This window comes from Merops nubicus, unplaced genomic scaffold (assembly GCF_000691845.1).
Source record: "Merops nubicus isolate BGI_N331 unplaced genomic scaffold, ASM69184v1 scaffold11644, whole genome shotgun sequence".
NCBI classification, from domain to species: domain Eukaryota; kingdom Metazoa; phylum Chordata; class Aves; order Coraciiformes; family Meropidae; genus Merops; species Merops nubicus.
In genome coordinates, this window is record NW_008606245.1 from 70,252 (window position 1) to 85,899 (window position 15,648).

General features: G+C 40.5%; 1 protein-coding gene across 1 annotated transcript in view; it reads left to right on the top strand.

Annotated features, from left to right (window-relative positions):
* The window catches only part of MEF2A (myocyte enhancer factor 2A), a gene marked incomplete at its 3' end in the record, with an annotated part of 50,659 nt that extends 35,016 nt beyond the window's left edge, over window positions 1-15,643 (top strand). Inside the window, exons 6-9 of the mRNA XM_008939583.1 lie at window positions 5,953-6,143; window positions 7,770-7,793; window positions 11,418-11,544; window positions 15,591-15,643. Of these exons, the coding sequence (XP_008937831.1) occupies window positions 5,953-6,143; window positions 7,770-7,793; window positions 11,418-11,544; window positions 15,591-15,643 (395 nt within the window). The remainder of the gene's footprint in view (window positions 1-5,952; window positions 6,144-7,769; window positions 7,794-11,417; window positions 11,545-15,590) is intronic.
* Between the last annotated feature and the right edge of the window lie 5 nt (window positions 15,644-15,648).

Genomic DNA, 15,648 nt, shown 5'->3' on the forward strand with positions numbered 1-15,648 from the left:
AGGTTGTGTGTTACTGGTAGTATTTCTAGTCTGCTGTACTTTCTCCTCAGTGTGATAGGTAGTATGTGTCACAGGTAGTCTTTCACCAGACAGAGCCTCACTTCCTAGCTTGTATTGAAAGGGGCTTGACTGCATTCAACTGAGGCTAAATGCCAAGGACTAAGGTTCTTCCTCTGTAATGTTAATAGTGTTGGCATAAGATTTTGCCTCTCTCTGATATTTAGGATTATGCAGGTAAATAAAACAATTAGTGTTTTACCCTCCAAGGAAGAATTCTGTTGAAGCACCCCTGAAGAACAGTGAGAGCAGTCTATTTATTCTTACAGCTTCCAAGCTCTCCTCAAGGAAAAGGAGCACTGAAAGTGGACTGCAGGCCAGCTGTTTCCCAGCCTGCCAGCTGAGCCCTTTTCCTTTGCTAGATGTTGTCAGCACATGACAAAGTTTGATCCATCCATCATCCTCTGATTAGGTCAGCTCACAAGAAATGACTGGCTGAAATCAGCCTGAAAAACGTGCTGCTACAAACATGCTAAATTTTTTAAATTGTAGTGAACTCTTCTTGGAAACCACCCATCCACATGAGGATGTAGAGGGTCAGTAGTTCAGCCCTTACTTCTTAGCATTTTAGTTGAAATTTCATATGTTGTTATGTGTTCATTATCTTACCATAATTTTTGATTTGCTAAGAAATTCAAGACTGTTTTTGTTACCATGTGCCACATTTAGAGCAAATTATTTTTCTACCAGCTGCATCAAAGAATTGCAACACTCTGTGTGAATCTCAACACTTTCTATGAAGTTCCCTTGCATGGGATGCACGGCCACACGTTCTCGGATGTTCTAAATGTATCACTTCTGTGGCCTGTTCTTACATTGGTTTTCTGTAGATAGATAGAATTAACCAAGTTCAGAAAGTAGAACTCTGGTTTCATTATTGTAAGCCGTTTAGGTGACAAAAGAGCTAAAAGTCACCCAGTTGACACTTCTCATGTTTCATGCAATTTTATATAACATTTAGATAGAAAGCAGCATGCCTTTGTTTTAGGATTGCTGCAGCATTCTGAATAATAACCCTGCTCTTGAAGAAAGCCCATTAAAATTCTAAATATCTTTGAAAATTCTCTCCTTTTGTATTGCTTTAGGCAAAAAAAAAATCCAGCAACCTGGGAAACAAAGTTTTTTTTAGTTTTGTAACGTGAGTAAGCATTACCTTCACACTGAGTCAGGGCTGTTTCTTTTTGCTGTGTTTTAGTATCTAAGGTACTGCCATAGAAGTATAAAACTTACATGTTAGCTGTGTTCCAAAGTCTTTGTATTACTGTCAAAGATATATTTTGATTTAATCATAGTATTAGCTGAAGTATTGATTTGTAAAGATCAGTGGAAATACACTTTTTACTGTAACATCACAAGGAAGCTGAAATTTCTTTCCAAAGCTAGCAGAGAACTTAGGCTTTTTAACATGACTGTCAGCATTGATTTCTGTGCAAAGCTGAAAATGGCAGGAATAGCATATGCTGTTTTGTGATTTGGTTTGTGGGTTGTTTTTTTTTTGTTTGTTTTTTTTTTTAGTTTTTACTTAAAGCTATCATACTAAAAAAAAAAGTAAATAGAATAATGCTCCTAGAAATGCCATTACTGTATTTACTTGCAGTATGTTTTCTCCCCCCTCCGCCTCAAGGTCCTACATGTAAATCTTTTTCTTCAACAGATTTTATCTGGGATTTTAAGATGCATAGTGAATCAATAGCTTATTGCAAACAATTTTCAGTTTACTTCCAATTATGTGATGTTTGTTGGGTGGTATGGAGTCATTTGAGGCCTAAATATTTCTTTACTACCGTTTTTATTTTTGCTTAATCTTACATTGCTTAGCTGCTTGCCCATAATTATTTTCCAAAACTCTGCATAACTGTTCAACTTCTCCCCAAAGGTGAACCACAAAAAAAAGATTAGTGGCATCAATGACTATAATTTATTCCTTGAGTAACACTAAGTACATGGAGTACTTTCCAGCCACGTGTGTTCATTGTTTCAGCTGATGTGATTTATATGGTGAAATATGAGTCTGGCTCTGGTAATTGAATGCTGCGTCTTGGGCTGCAGGACAATAAATGAGATTAAGCTGAATTACGTTTCTGAAGGCAGAATATACAGCTGTTAAAATGGATGGGTTTTAACATTTAGCTTCAGAAAAGCTACTTCAAAAACAAACATTTTCTGACTAAACAAGAAGTAGGCTAATGTACATTCGCAATGTTTGTTATCTTAAAATCTGACTAAATTATGATTCATATAGCTGAGCCCTTTTCATCCTTGCATTGGTGTCTGTTTTCCAAAGAAGCGTTTTGAACATGCTTTCATAGTCTGTTTTAAAAAATGAGAATCAAATCAAACTTCTCTAATGGAAGTAAAAGCAGTAGTCTTATTTTCCACTTACATAGGATTTTATACTCTGTTTCTATTTTTTAGTTTGGCAGTGTTTTTAAACATAATTGTCTTTGGGGAAGCTCTGGAGTGGGTGGGGCAGATACAATTTCTGTAGTATACAAAATAGTAAGTAGAATTTATGGTGTTATTAAAGCCTCAGTTTGGCAAACTGCCCTATAGTTGCATCATCCTGTAATCATTATCTTTTTCTGGCTCCTGACCTTACTCTAAGAAATACCATGCTTTTAGTTATCCTCTCACTATTAACTTGTAATTTGATTTTCTTATTAGATTATTAACAGGAAAAAAGCCTTTGTTTCATATTAAAAATGAATATTCTACAGTGTATTGCAGCCCCAGCATATGACTCTTCAAATAATCAATATAGTCCAGTGTTTGCTACATGCTCAATGCTTGCTGTTTATAACAAAGGGCTGCTATTGGATTAATAGCAATAGTACTGCACACTTACAACATTTTTGGTCTCTTGCTCTTCATATATTTTTCCCAAACGCTCATTTTAAGAAATGCTCAGCTTTTTGTCAGAACCAATGCTTTGACTCTGCCCTGCTGCTGAAAGATGTTGCACAGAGAAGGCAGTGGCCAGGAGATTGTTGTTTTTGACAGCAGCACTAAAAGCATGAAATGTTTCTGAAGGATTGGCAGAGCCTTGTAATACAGGCTGCAGGAAATGACTGTATTGGGTGTGGAAGAAAGACACTCTCCAGATTTAACACACGAGCTACTGAAATACTTGAAAACGGAGGACAGGAAATGGTATCATAGGATAGGCTGAAATGCTGTCCAGGACTCCGTTGTTTATACAAAGTGTTATTGTTCTGGAGTTTAAATTCAGCTCTGAGCATGGCAGCTTTGGCATATGGAAGGCAACGCTGACAGCCTAGTGAGTAATAAAATGCTATTTATCAGTAGATTAAAGCCCAGACTTTCCTTTTTATAACAGTAAGTTCTTTCAATGTTCTGGCATTTTTCCTGAAGGTAGATGATAATGTAACAATTTTCTAGATATAATTTGGTGAAAATTTTCTAATGAGTTTTCCTCTCACATCTGTTTCCCAAAGCACTTTTTTTACCGTGTTCATTGTGCATTATAACCATATAAACTTTATAACCAATGTTTGCACTTATTTATAATGGATAGGTATTAGTGCATAACAGTATTTAACAATACTATGGTTCTGTGAAAGCTGTCTCTCAGTTTCAGGAACCTTAGGCGTAGCACAGAATTCTTTTTTGGCTGGTTGTTTTTTCTGTGTGACCTAGCTGTGGCTAGCTTTCTACTAACTGTCAAGTATATTTAGCTTAGTATGTATTCTCAGCTCCAGCCCAACTTTTCAGCCACTTTAACTAAATTTTATCACTAACCTAGACACATCCCAGTAAATTCTGCTGTTTTCTGCTGAGGAGTGTAGATGCTTTAATCACAAAATGAGGTTTTTTTGCTGTGGTTTTTAATACAGAAGGAAGAATGCTGACATAAAAAGCTTTTTCTTCTTTCTGCTGTCTGTGCTCCTTCTTTCCCCTGTAACTTCTGAGTTAAGTGGTGGAATTCTCAGAAAACACATTCCCATACCTCCTATACAGATGCTTCAGGAAAGTACTAAATTAAAATAACTCTTCCTTGCTCTGTTAACCTTGAAAAACTCAAGGGACATATCAGATCATCCATGTATGGCGAGGCTCTTGGCACAGGAGGAAATCCACAAAGCAACTAAATCCAGAATTTGAAATCCTGGCTTTAAAGTCACAATTTTACTGCTCATCCATATGCAAACAAGAATATTGTGGTTGCAAATTTCAGTAAGTTCTGTGTACTTATACTTTATTTCTTTAAAGATACTTAGCAATAACTTCATTTCCAAAAGCCCCTTATAAAACTCAGTCGAGTATCTTCAGCCCAAGAGCTTTGCTACAGTTCTTAAATTAATCATTGCTTTGTTTAAGTGGCTAAAATGGTTTGTAGGGTTCTGTTGCTGATGGACAGAGAAAAGATGAGGATTGCATTTGGCAATTCCCCCACCAGGTAACAAGGATCAGGAGCAATGGAGGAGGCTCCCTCAGGAGCATCCTGGTGGATTCACACCTACAGGAGCTAAATTATCTCAGCAGCTTCACCTTTGTGTTGTGCTAATACTGATCCATTCTTCAGTGATACTGTTCCTCAGTCTTGCTGAGCTTTTAAAGGCATTAAAAATTTTACTGAAGGTAGAATTTGACACTGACAACATTCTTATTTTAATTGCTTTAAAATTAATATGTACTTAATCGAATCAAATTGGATTGGGCATAGGGGCCTATTCAAATTAGAATAATAATACAAAATTCATGCCCATATGGCGCTACAGGCTATTAGAAGAGAATTTCCCACACAGTGAACTTTGTGTAATAGACTTTTCCTTGAGTTGTGACTATAAAGACTGCTTTCAGAACTGCAACATTAGCCTAAACACAATCTTACTATGAATTGTACTTACTGATACACACACATACACAAGTTCTTTAGTGTGAACTATAGGGTTCCCTGTTGCAAAATTCCCCTTACTGTTTTTTTTCTATTTGTAGCTGAATAAGGTGTGTGTATTTTGGGATATATATGGCTATAAATATGGCTATAAATATGATAAAATCATTGGAATGTGGCTCTAAATTTTTTTTTTCTGATAAATATATTTTGGTTAACATGATTGGTGCTTTTGTCCGTACAGGAAAACAGAATATCAGGCACTTAACTGTTCTATGGTCTTGTTACTTTTTTCTGATCTGAGTGGAGGCTAAGGGCTGTTATCTTGAGCATGTTCAGCTTTTGGGGATTTCAGTGGTGGATCCAGAACCCATAGACTGGCTTGTCTAGTTCTACGTAGAATGAGTATCGGAAGTAAGTCAGAGAAAGACCTGTGTAAAACAAGTCAATGGACAAAAATGATGTGTATCTCTGTCTCCAAAGCTTGGAATTTGACAGGAAAGGATTTGTTTCCCTCAGTGTTGCTAAATATAAAAATCAGTCTATATTTTTTAGACTGAAATTAATTCTACTAGAGAATAGATACTGGTGTGTCCTCTATATCATGAAGATATTTGAAGAATATGTTTTAGAAATAGAGACTTTAAGCATTGAATGCTATTTCCTCACAGTGTGGGGGCGGGGGTGAAGTGGGGTTGTGCAAAAGCTTGCACTTTTTTGCAAGCTCAGCCTGGAGGCACTTCAAAGGGCAAAATAAAAAAAAAATACAGCAGATGTTATTAGAAATAGTTCTTTGGCAGTATGCTCTTCTCAGCGTTTAAGCTGCCATAGTGTGCCCTTGAGATGATAATACCTTTGCATATTGATCTTCCGCTGAAAGTGGGTTTTGTGTGTTCGATTAGTCAATAACGTGTCTCTTGTGAGAAGTTTGTTATTGGAGGTTCTACAAGAGAAGCACTTGGTAATTTGTACGTGTGCACCAGAGCTCTGGGTTGCCGCTCCTCTTTTGTCTTACAGCACGTTTGGTTTTCCTCTTTCAGGAAATGGGTTTGTGAATTCTCGAGCTTCACCCAGTCTACTTGGAACTGCTGGTGGTGGGAATGGCTTAGGCAAAGTCATGCCTACAAAGTCTCCACCTCCACCTGGAGGAGGTAATCTTGGAATGAACAATCGCAAACCTGACCTCCGTGTCGTCATCCCACCCTCCAGCAAGGGTATGATGCCACCATTGGTAAGTTACAACATTTGTTCTATGACAGGCTTTGTGAAAAAGAAGCATTTTATCCACAACCCCAGGCAGAAACTCTCTCATCTGCTTACTGCAGGTTACAGCACTAGAAAAGTGTTTGTATTCCAAAATGTCACTAATGAAGATCTGAGTTATGAGTTGTTACCTTGGGAGAAGTTAAATTCTAAAGGATTTTTAAAAGTATAAAATAGCAGTCTGATCTAAAGGTGTTTGGAGTGCGATCTTGAAGGATTTTGTTGTTTGATAGGATGTCTCACTGCCTCGGTACCAAGGGCTTTGTTGGTTTGGAGGGTATGGGGTTTAGAAAGGGTTGTGTGTTATTTGGAGGAAGGGCTGATCCTCACTGCTGGTGTGAACTGTATTAACATGCCCTAAAGCACACTTCGTACCTGTTCGTCCTGGGTCGTAAGGGTTGTGGGGTGTATAATGTTGCTTCAGTGGTAATGATGGTCTGAGAGAAAAGCTTGTTTGATGTGGTGTGCTGGAATGCAACCTTGTGTGTCCCATGGTGGATGTCATGTCTTCAGAGAAGGCATAAAAGAGTGATGAAGGTCAGGCTTGGTCCCTGTGTGTGTGCTTTTCAATACTACATGCAGCTTGGCATGTGAGTAGTAATGTTTGTTCAGCCTAGATTTGGAATAGCACACAAGTTTCGTGTCAGCATGAGGCAACCACAGCACTGCGACCAGAACAGGTCTTTCAGGAAGAGTTGCTCTGGTTTTCCTTTAATTTGGTTGGCCAGATCCTTTGGTGTTTAGTCTTTCACTGTGATGTAGAAATTTGAAACACCTATGTGTACATTTTCTGTGTACGGAAGAATGAACCATAACCAAGATGAGCAGGATATAAATAATACCAGTACTCTGGGTATAATTTTTATTTGTCTTTAAGATACCACAAGTGCTTACATGTGCTACTGGCATTCACAATGAATTGCACAAAATTAATCGAAGTAACAAAGCTATAATTATCCTCAGGGTAATGATTGTTGAAGTTTTAGGTTTTTCTAGGAATACTAAAGTGTAGAAGACATAGGGACTGCTCTGGTTGATGAAGTGGAAGTCACACTTGGAAATTAATTTGAAATAGATAAAAGAAGATGCTTCTGTTAATGCAGTTGTTCTAGTGTTAGTGGTGTACAGTACCTATTTGCTGTTGGTTGTTAACACAACACTCAGTTCAGGTTTTGTCTTTTGAGGCAGTTGGGAGGAGATTTCAGAGTGGAGATGCTGGGATGGTATGATGGTTGCATGTGACAAACATTTTGTTACTGAGCTGGGTGTTTATTGGATCAGTCCTAGGCAGAAGCTGCTGTGGTCCATTTCTAAGGGTGTTGTCAATGTGTAGCTGTGTCCTTGTTTTTACTAAGCTCTTTCTGCACTAATTTTGCCCAAGTGTGTCGTCTTTCAGTATGGTATTTTTTAATTGACCCAAATTACATGAAGTATTATACTTCCTTGTAGCATTATTTACAGAATCAGGTGACAAATTCACATAATTAATAAAAATAAATAAAAATCCTGAAGCAGAAATGTGACTTGTTCTTCCATTTTTGAAAGCAATGCTATTTTTAGTAACTGTGTTATCCCTCTTGTTTGCCGAGTACAGTCGGAGGAGGATGAATTGGAGTTGGTGAGTTTGGGCTACCCTCTGTTGAGGGAGAGCAAGATGCTGAAAATGTCTTTTACTACAGCTTTTTAACTGTAGTTTCATTACATATTTGAAATGATTCCAGTGTTCCCTTGGTAGCAGACAAAAATACATTTATTTTATCAAACTCAAAACCCGACCAATTCAAGTTGAAAACCAATCCAAAGTCAAGTGCTTTCCATTTGTAAACTATTTTTTTCTTTCCTGAAAATATTTGTTTTTCTTGGAGGGAACATTGGAAAAGAGCCTTACAAAGTAACTGTCCATGTGTATAGGATGCTTGCTGTCTTTAATGTAAAATATAAAGAACCACTTATCATCCCTGAAATTATTGGAATATTTTTAGAAAGTGGCTTCACTCATGAAGTTCTTCAGATTGTAACACAAGCTCTGTGTTACTTCTCTTATTTTCAAGGAGATTACATCATTGCTGATGAGGTCACCTTTTTGAGGTTAGGAATTATTTCATCCTGCGTGAGATTATCAAAGCACAGGGGTGTTCCCTGTTTACCAAAGGGAACAGAGTTGCAAATGAATAATTTTACCTTTTTTTCCAGTGGAAAGAGATTCTGCTTTTAAAAGGAGACTCTTGGGATTTGTTTTTCTCCTATTTTTTCCAAAAGGTTTTAACATTTGGCATTCTCTCTGGAAAATAACATAAGGCTAAAATAATGCCAAACTTATTTTTGGAGCAATTTGCAAACTGTTGAGCTACTGTAGCACAAACCATGCAGAAGATGCTGCATCAGAGTGCGACAGTAGAGGCACCAAGAAATCTGCCTGTTAAACACCTTGGTTTGGTTTTGAACATGGACCTGTTGCTAATATGAGGCTCTAATTGCATGTAAGCATGGAAATGTAGTGATTTAGATCAATTTCTTGACGAATGCATGCTGTTGGTTGATTTTTACCTTAAACATCAGTGGTAGATTTACAGAAGTATGGGGAAATAATTTTTGGAAGTCAGTATTGAGGTTTCTCTGGTTTGTTGGAAAGACTTTTGAACTGAGCAGTTAAGCAGCCATCGTGCCTGTTCTTTTTACCTTCATAGAGAAGTGTCTGGTTTCCAGTGCAAGAAATAAAAGCCCTAACTCGACATAAAAACTCTTAACCAGTTGCAATTGCGTTCAACACAAAAGCCCTTGAATGTAAGGTGTTCCTACCTGCTAGAAATGGCCACGCTCCAGGAAAGAGCGCGGCGTGCTGGAGGCGGTGGGTGACGGATAGTGCATGGAGCGTGGGCCCTCTAGTGGAGCCCAGCACCGGGCTGCTCTGCTCTGCGGGGGGAAGGCACCACGCACACAGCCAGCCCAGCTGGGGCCCCCTCAGGCCAGGTACAGACCTGCCAAGCGACCTGCAGCGCTACAGCCCTTAGGCTGCTGGTTCCTGGTGCCGCTTCCAGTGCGCATCGTGCCTGCGAACGTCCCTGCTGGAGGGTTGGAACTGAGCACAAGGACATGACAAAGAGCTAGGAAAGGTGGCACAGCATGAAGTGAAGGTGTGGGATTCTTCCCATCGCTGCTGTCATTTGCACCAGTTTAAAAAAGAGTTTTTAAAAATCCTGAAATTGGTCATGAATCTTTGGCTGAAACGCTGAGTACAACAAATATTAGACACATCTCAATGTTTCTGAGTGTCTTTGTATGGCTGAGTGTTCAGGAATTATATTCAGAAATAAATTACCTCAGAAAACCACCTTTATTAGCCACTCAAAAAAAAAATCCCGTGGGGAAATCCTTTGGTCTGGATTGTTTCCCAGTGTACTCCTCTTAACTTTTCCATTATACAGTAATCCCAACTTTATAGGCTGCCATCCAAGAAAGCTTTGGAAAAAGGTCAATTCGTGACAGACACAAAAAATCTGCTCTAATAACATATCTTTATGCCAGATAAACTTGGTCTAGTGGAGATTTTCAGAAGTACATAAGTGATTTAAAAGGGATAAATTGCATAGAGAATCAGTGGGACTTTCTCTGTGACTTAGAGCTTTGAACTATGAGACCTCTGAGGCACAGCGGGTACATCTGCTGAGCAAAATGCCAGAGAGCCTCCGAATTCCTACAAGGCTCAAAAGTTCTGCCTTTCAACATCAGCCAGACAAAACAGAGATCATAAACTGCTAGGCAGTGCAAGGTTGGCACTAATTTTAATATGGTAGCCGTGATACCCTTTTGTCTTTAAATTGGAAAGATACAAGCCAAGGATTGAGAACCCTCCATTTATCTTCACGAGTTTGAGCTTAAAACTGAACCCAGCTGGGTTTCTGCACCTGTCCATTCCGTCAGTGCCAGGGGAATCGTGTGTTCTTAACACTGCTCCCTCAAGATCAGGGGAGGAAAAAGTGCTGCTGGTATTGAGGTACTGGTATACCTGCCCAGAGCATGGAAAATGTAGCAGTAGCTTCAGTCTTTTAAAGCTAGGAAATGGAACTTTACCAAAGAGATGAAAAACTGCTGCTCTTGTAGCAAGTTTTTTCAGAGCTAGAGAGAGGTTTATTGCCTTAAAACTGTGTTTTCAGCAGTTTGAGACCCAGCTTGCTTAACCAGGAATGGTTCTGTAAGAATGCAGAAGTACAGGGTGTAGAGACTTCTGCTGCTTCTAGTATTTCTAGGACTTCTGTAGGTAAATGAGTACCTGTTGTTTAATTAAAAAAATGTAGCACTTCTTGTTCTTGACAGTTTCTGACATGGCTAAATGGTGTTGAACTACATATTTTGAAGAAAGCTTCCAAGCTGCCTCCATGAAGAGCAACGATCTGTGACAGAGCAGCTTTACTGTCTGGTGGTTTTCACCACAGTGTTTAATACAAAGCTTTCTAAACACCAGATTTGGTTAAAGAGCTTAATTTGACTGTTATGTTTGCTGCAGATGTTCGTTCCAGTAGATGGGTAAGAAAGGCTGTTATTAAAAAGCCACATGCCCACAGTTTGATAACCTGAGACACACCAGTTTAGCTGTTTTTCCTGTACAAAAGCACAGTTGCTCTGTGTGAACTCAAATGTCATTTGCTTTGAAACATATCTGCATGATAACAAGTACTCTCTCAGTTTCTCAGGAACCATGGGAGCAGCAAGATTATTTTATCACTGAAGTCTTAACACAAATATAGGAGATCTCTGTTCCTTGCAGGACAGGTGTAGTCAGCCCAGTGTCTAAACTGGCAGCTAAACTTCTGAAAATTGGATAAACAGCTGGGCAGTGGGAGACTTCTCTGGTGGAACTGCACCTCACCACCATCTGTACTTAAACCTCTTAAAAAATAAGACTAGAAACTCTTAAATCACTTAAGAACTTCTGAGAATTATTGTGTAGATCCCTAAGGAATTGTGTTTGTCCTACAACTCTAACACAATTGAAATCTGCATGCTTGGGAAGCGGACCAGTAAGTTGTGATGAGTTTTTCCTTTGTTTGCCAAGATCATTTTGGTTGCCTTGAAATGTTTTGGCTTGTTTAGAAAATCTATTCTGGCGAAAAGAAAGTCATCGTAACCAAAAAAAATAAAGCAAAGAAACACATTTTAATTGATGCTGCTTTTATATTAGCACTTGATCCTCCATTTTTGAACTGATCTCACAAGATGTGTTGTTGCTTCTGATCCTTTGTAGAATACCCAAAGGATAAGCAGTTCTCAGTCTACACAGCCTCTTGCTACCCCTGTGGTGTCGGTGACAACTCCCAGCTTGCCTCCACAGGGACTGGTGTACTCGGCCATGCCCACTGCCTACAACACTGGTAAGTTGGCTGTGGGTGGGGGGCTGGATTTGGCAGGTGCACATGGCTTTTGTCATTCCTACGGCCAGAAACTTGCATTTCAGTCTTGTTTTTATCTTCCTGTTCCACCCAAACGAAGGCTCTTGCTCATCAACGTGAGCGTTTGACTTGTAAGTCTCAACATCTACAGATTTTGCATCAGAAGAAGCTTTCAGTGGGTCAGGTTGCACCCAGCCAAATACAGAGGCATACACTAAAGCACGTTGAAGCTGTCTGTGGGAGAGCAGAACTGCCTCCTCACCTGTGAGCTCCTGCCAGCAGCAGGAGGGAAGCCGGTTCCACTGGGGCTCTCGGTTCACAGGAAGCCCAGACAGGGCCCTGTGCTCTTCAGCAGTGCCACTGAGAGTGAGGTGGGGGCTCCTGGGGAGGCACTGTCAGCGTTTCATCACTGCAGGTCTCTGTTGTCTGAAGGACCTCAAAGCTACTTCTTATCCAGGATGGGTGTGATGCAAGAAATTTGATAATATAGGTGATAACTGGTTTGCCCATTTACAAAGTAACTCATGATGTGGTGCCTCCTACTTTGTCTCCGTGCTAGTAGAGATTATTTCGACTTCAATCTCAAGGTTCTTCATTTGTTACAGACCCTGTGTGTAATCAGTGAGGGAATTTTTGTAATCATTTCCTTGGAAGGCTGCAGCCTTGGTGGTGTCAGGTTGATTACCCTCTGTCTGTGATGCAGAGCTTAATTCTCAGATGCACCTGCAGAAAAACTATGTTGCAGATAAGAGTCAACTGAAGTTGGGGTTAAAGTAGGCATTGGTTAAAACTTGAAAAGGAAAACAAAGGAAATAATGGAGGAGCTGCAGGGTTGGCTTTGTGCTGTGTTGGGGTTGAGGTTTTGGTAACTTTGGGGTGCAGGGGGGATGGAGACACGCTGCCAGGGTGACTGTCCATCAGGAGCTGCCCCAGCGCGTTCCAGCCGGCTGGTCTATTGCCAGTGACCAAATGTTCTTGCTCTCCTGCAAAGGCCAGGACAAATCCAAATAAAATCATCAAGGTTTGTAGGAAACAGCCAAAACTTGAGGGATACAGAGGTTTTGTAATTCTCTTTGGTTTCTGCAGGGCAGCATCAGCAGTCTGTAATGTTGGAAGACTGAACAGACAGAGCAGCAATCCACTTGTAATATTTTTCCCCTCAAAAAAGATGGGATTTTGTACCTTTTCTCTGCCTTTTTTAGCTTTGAAAGTCTTCCCTACAGTTTTTAGTTTAGACTTGTATCCATCTTCCAGCCAAACAAGTCGCATTGTTTTGTAGTTGTATCTTTTTGGTTTAACTGACTTTTCTTATCCTTCAGCCACCTTCTGCTCTGGTTTGCCTCAGAATTGCTGCCCCCAGGACCCTTTAGTGAGCAGCAGTAAATATTTATCCTGTGGTAGCAGCCAGCTAAATTACCACTGCCATGAGGGGCTTAAAGCCTAAAGAAATGAGCAGGGGAAAAGGTGGGGTTGCAGTAACAGTGCAAGGAGCAGAGTGAAGAATGATGCTTGGTGACTTGTGTTGGATTATAAACTCAAATATCACTTTGCTGTATAGACAGATCTTGGTTTGATGCTTGCCACAAAGATTGTTCATACGTTGCATTTCCTGGCTGTTTGAAGTAAATAGTTCTGGTCCCTGCTCGTAAGACCCACACTGAGTTTTGCTTGTGACCTAATCAGTCCCTTTGTTCTCTCCTGCAGTCTGGAGTCGTTTCAGGAACAGTTTTTGTGTATCCCCCATCCAGAATAGCCCATAAGCCAATGGCTAAAATGGGCTAAAACATCAAAAAGATGAGAGGGGCTGTAGCCCAAATCTCAGGAAGCAGCAGAGACAACTCAAACTGGTGTCCAATGCAATGGGCAAATGGCATTATCACTGGGATCTGGTTTTAAAAACCACGCCATTTCCTTTGATAATGCAATAATTTGTGAAGAACTTTTAGCCTTTCAGACACTTTAAAATAATTTCTATTAGATTGAGCCTTTCAGGGGATTTGGAAAAAGAAATTTGATGTTGAAACCAAGCTGTCATCTGGGTATTCTCAGGGTAGTCACCACTTAGGTAGCAATTACAGTTTTGAAATTCAAAGACTAAGATAAAATTTCGATGCCTAAATTGTTTCTCTGGATTGATAGGGTTTTTTCAGGGCTGGAGGGGATAGATTCAGCTCCTAAGTCCTTAATTAAAACGTTGGATCTCAGTTGTGCACAGATATGTTATTGTATATAATTTGTTTTGTTGGCAAAGTGTTCTTACTGCAGGTTGCTGGAGAAAGGGCCAGAACAAACTGAGTTACTTGTTCTAAAAAATGTCTCGGATTTTTTAAAAAACTACTCAAAGCCCACAGAGATGAGTTAAATATCAGTTCACTCTTGAGTGGAGCATGTGTAGCTGTAAATTATATTACTGGCTTTAGGTCGTTTTGCAAAGGCACAAGCTTCAAAGGTGTCTTGCTGCTAGGGTGGCAGCAGGGGTGGTTTCCCTGCTCTTGTCTCTGTGACCTTTCTTCTTGCATTGTGTCACTGGGACAGAAACCAGTGTCCTGCTTCATCGTAGGGCAATGCTAAAAAAAACCCAAACGAGGACCAATCAACCCTCCAGACCCCGAAACACAAACCAAAGTAAAACACAAACCCTATTTAAGCATAGTTTTTGGTTCATACTCTGGCAGTATAAAGTAAGTTTGGCTGTTAGCATTTTGTCACATTCTCAAGAGACTAGAAGCTATTTTAAGGAGGTTGTATTACAAAATAATTAAAAGCAGAGAAGTGTTTGCGGCTTTGTTGTGAAACCTGCAAGAGGAGGGTGAGTGCTAAGGACAAAGTGAAAACAGCTTCAGCTCTGTGAATGAAGTGAGAGCTCAGCCCAGCCAAAACTAACAGCCAGTCCTTCACTGATGGCTAGGAATATAGTGGGTTTTCTAGTAGCCCTTTAAGTTCTATTTCTTTTGGTGTTGTTCAAACTAAAGATGTTTAGTTTATTTGATAGAGAGATGACAGTTTGATCAGACATGAAGTAAGGAGTGAAGCCTCTGTGGGGAGAGGGAGGATGCTGCAGAGCTGGTGCTGTGGAGGGGTCAGGGAGGCTCCCGGCTGCAGTCACCTTGGTGGTGGCATCCCTGGGGCACCCAGCCCAGCCTGGGCCTCCCTGCCCAGCTGCAGCCACACGGGGCACCACAGAGTCCTTCTGGCTGGAAGAGACCTTGCAGATCATCGAGTCCAGCCATTCCCCAGCACTGCCAGGGCACCACTGACCCACGGCCCTCAGCACCACATCCCTGTGGCCTTTAACCCCTCCAGGGATGGGGACTACAACACTGACCTGGGCAGTGACCAGGACACTGCCCTGGACAAACCTTGTGAGGAAAAATTTGTTCCTTGGGTCCAACCTAAACCTCGCCTGGCAAAACTCAAGGCTGATCCCTCTTGTCCTGTCTCCTTACAGCAGCCCCTGCCTTTGTGAGTCGCTCAGCCTGGCGGGGCAGCCAGGCCCCCAGCAGCTCCTGCCTGGCAACTGAACCAGGGTCGGGATGTCTTCTGGAAATTCAGCTTGAGAAACACCAATTCTTTCTAAAGACTTGGGGGAATTCTTCCCTTTTCATTTCAGTTTGAAATTGCCATGTAGATGAAAATCGCAAAAATGCAAATACTTTTCTTCTTGTAAGATGCACACACACACACATACATATGATGCATAAATAGGTTGTACTTGTGGGTTTAGAAGAAGCTACATGAGACAGCAACATGTAGGGATCAAAAGCACAAGGCATAAAAATTCACCATTTGGAGGCTTGTGCCCTGTTAAGCTCCTTGTGAGGTTAGGAGGACTGCCCCCAGGCTTCAGAGTTTTTCTGTCTGAACTGCTTTGGATCACTTGCCTTTGTTTTGGGCAGAAAGCCTTTATATTTGTGCGTGTGTGTCTATCACCTATTGTCTTTATTTGTATATATGTATATGTTTGTATGAATATATATATAAAAAAAAGAAATCTACAAACAACTTTCTTGTTTGTTTTTCTCTCCTAGATTACTCCTTGACCAGTGCAGACCTGTCTGCCCTGCAGGGGTTTAACTCCCCAGGGAT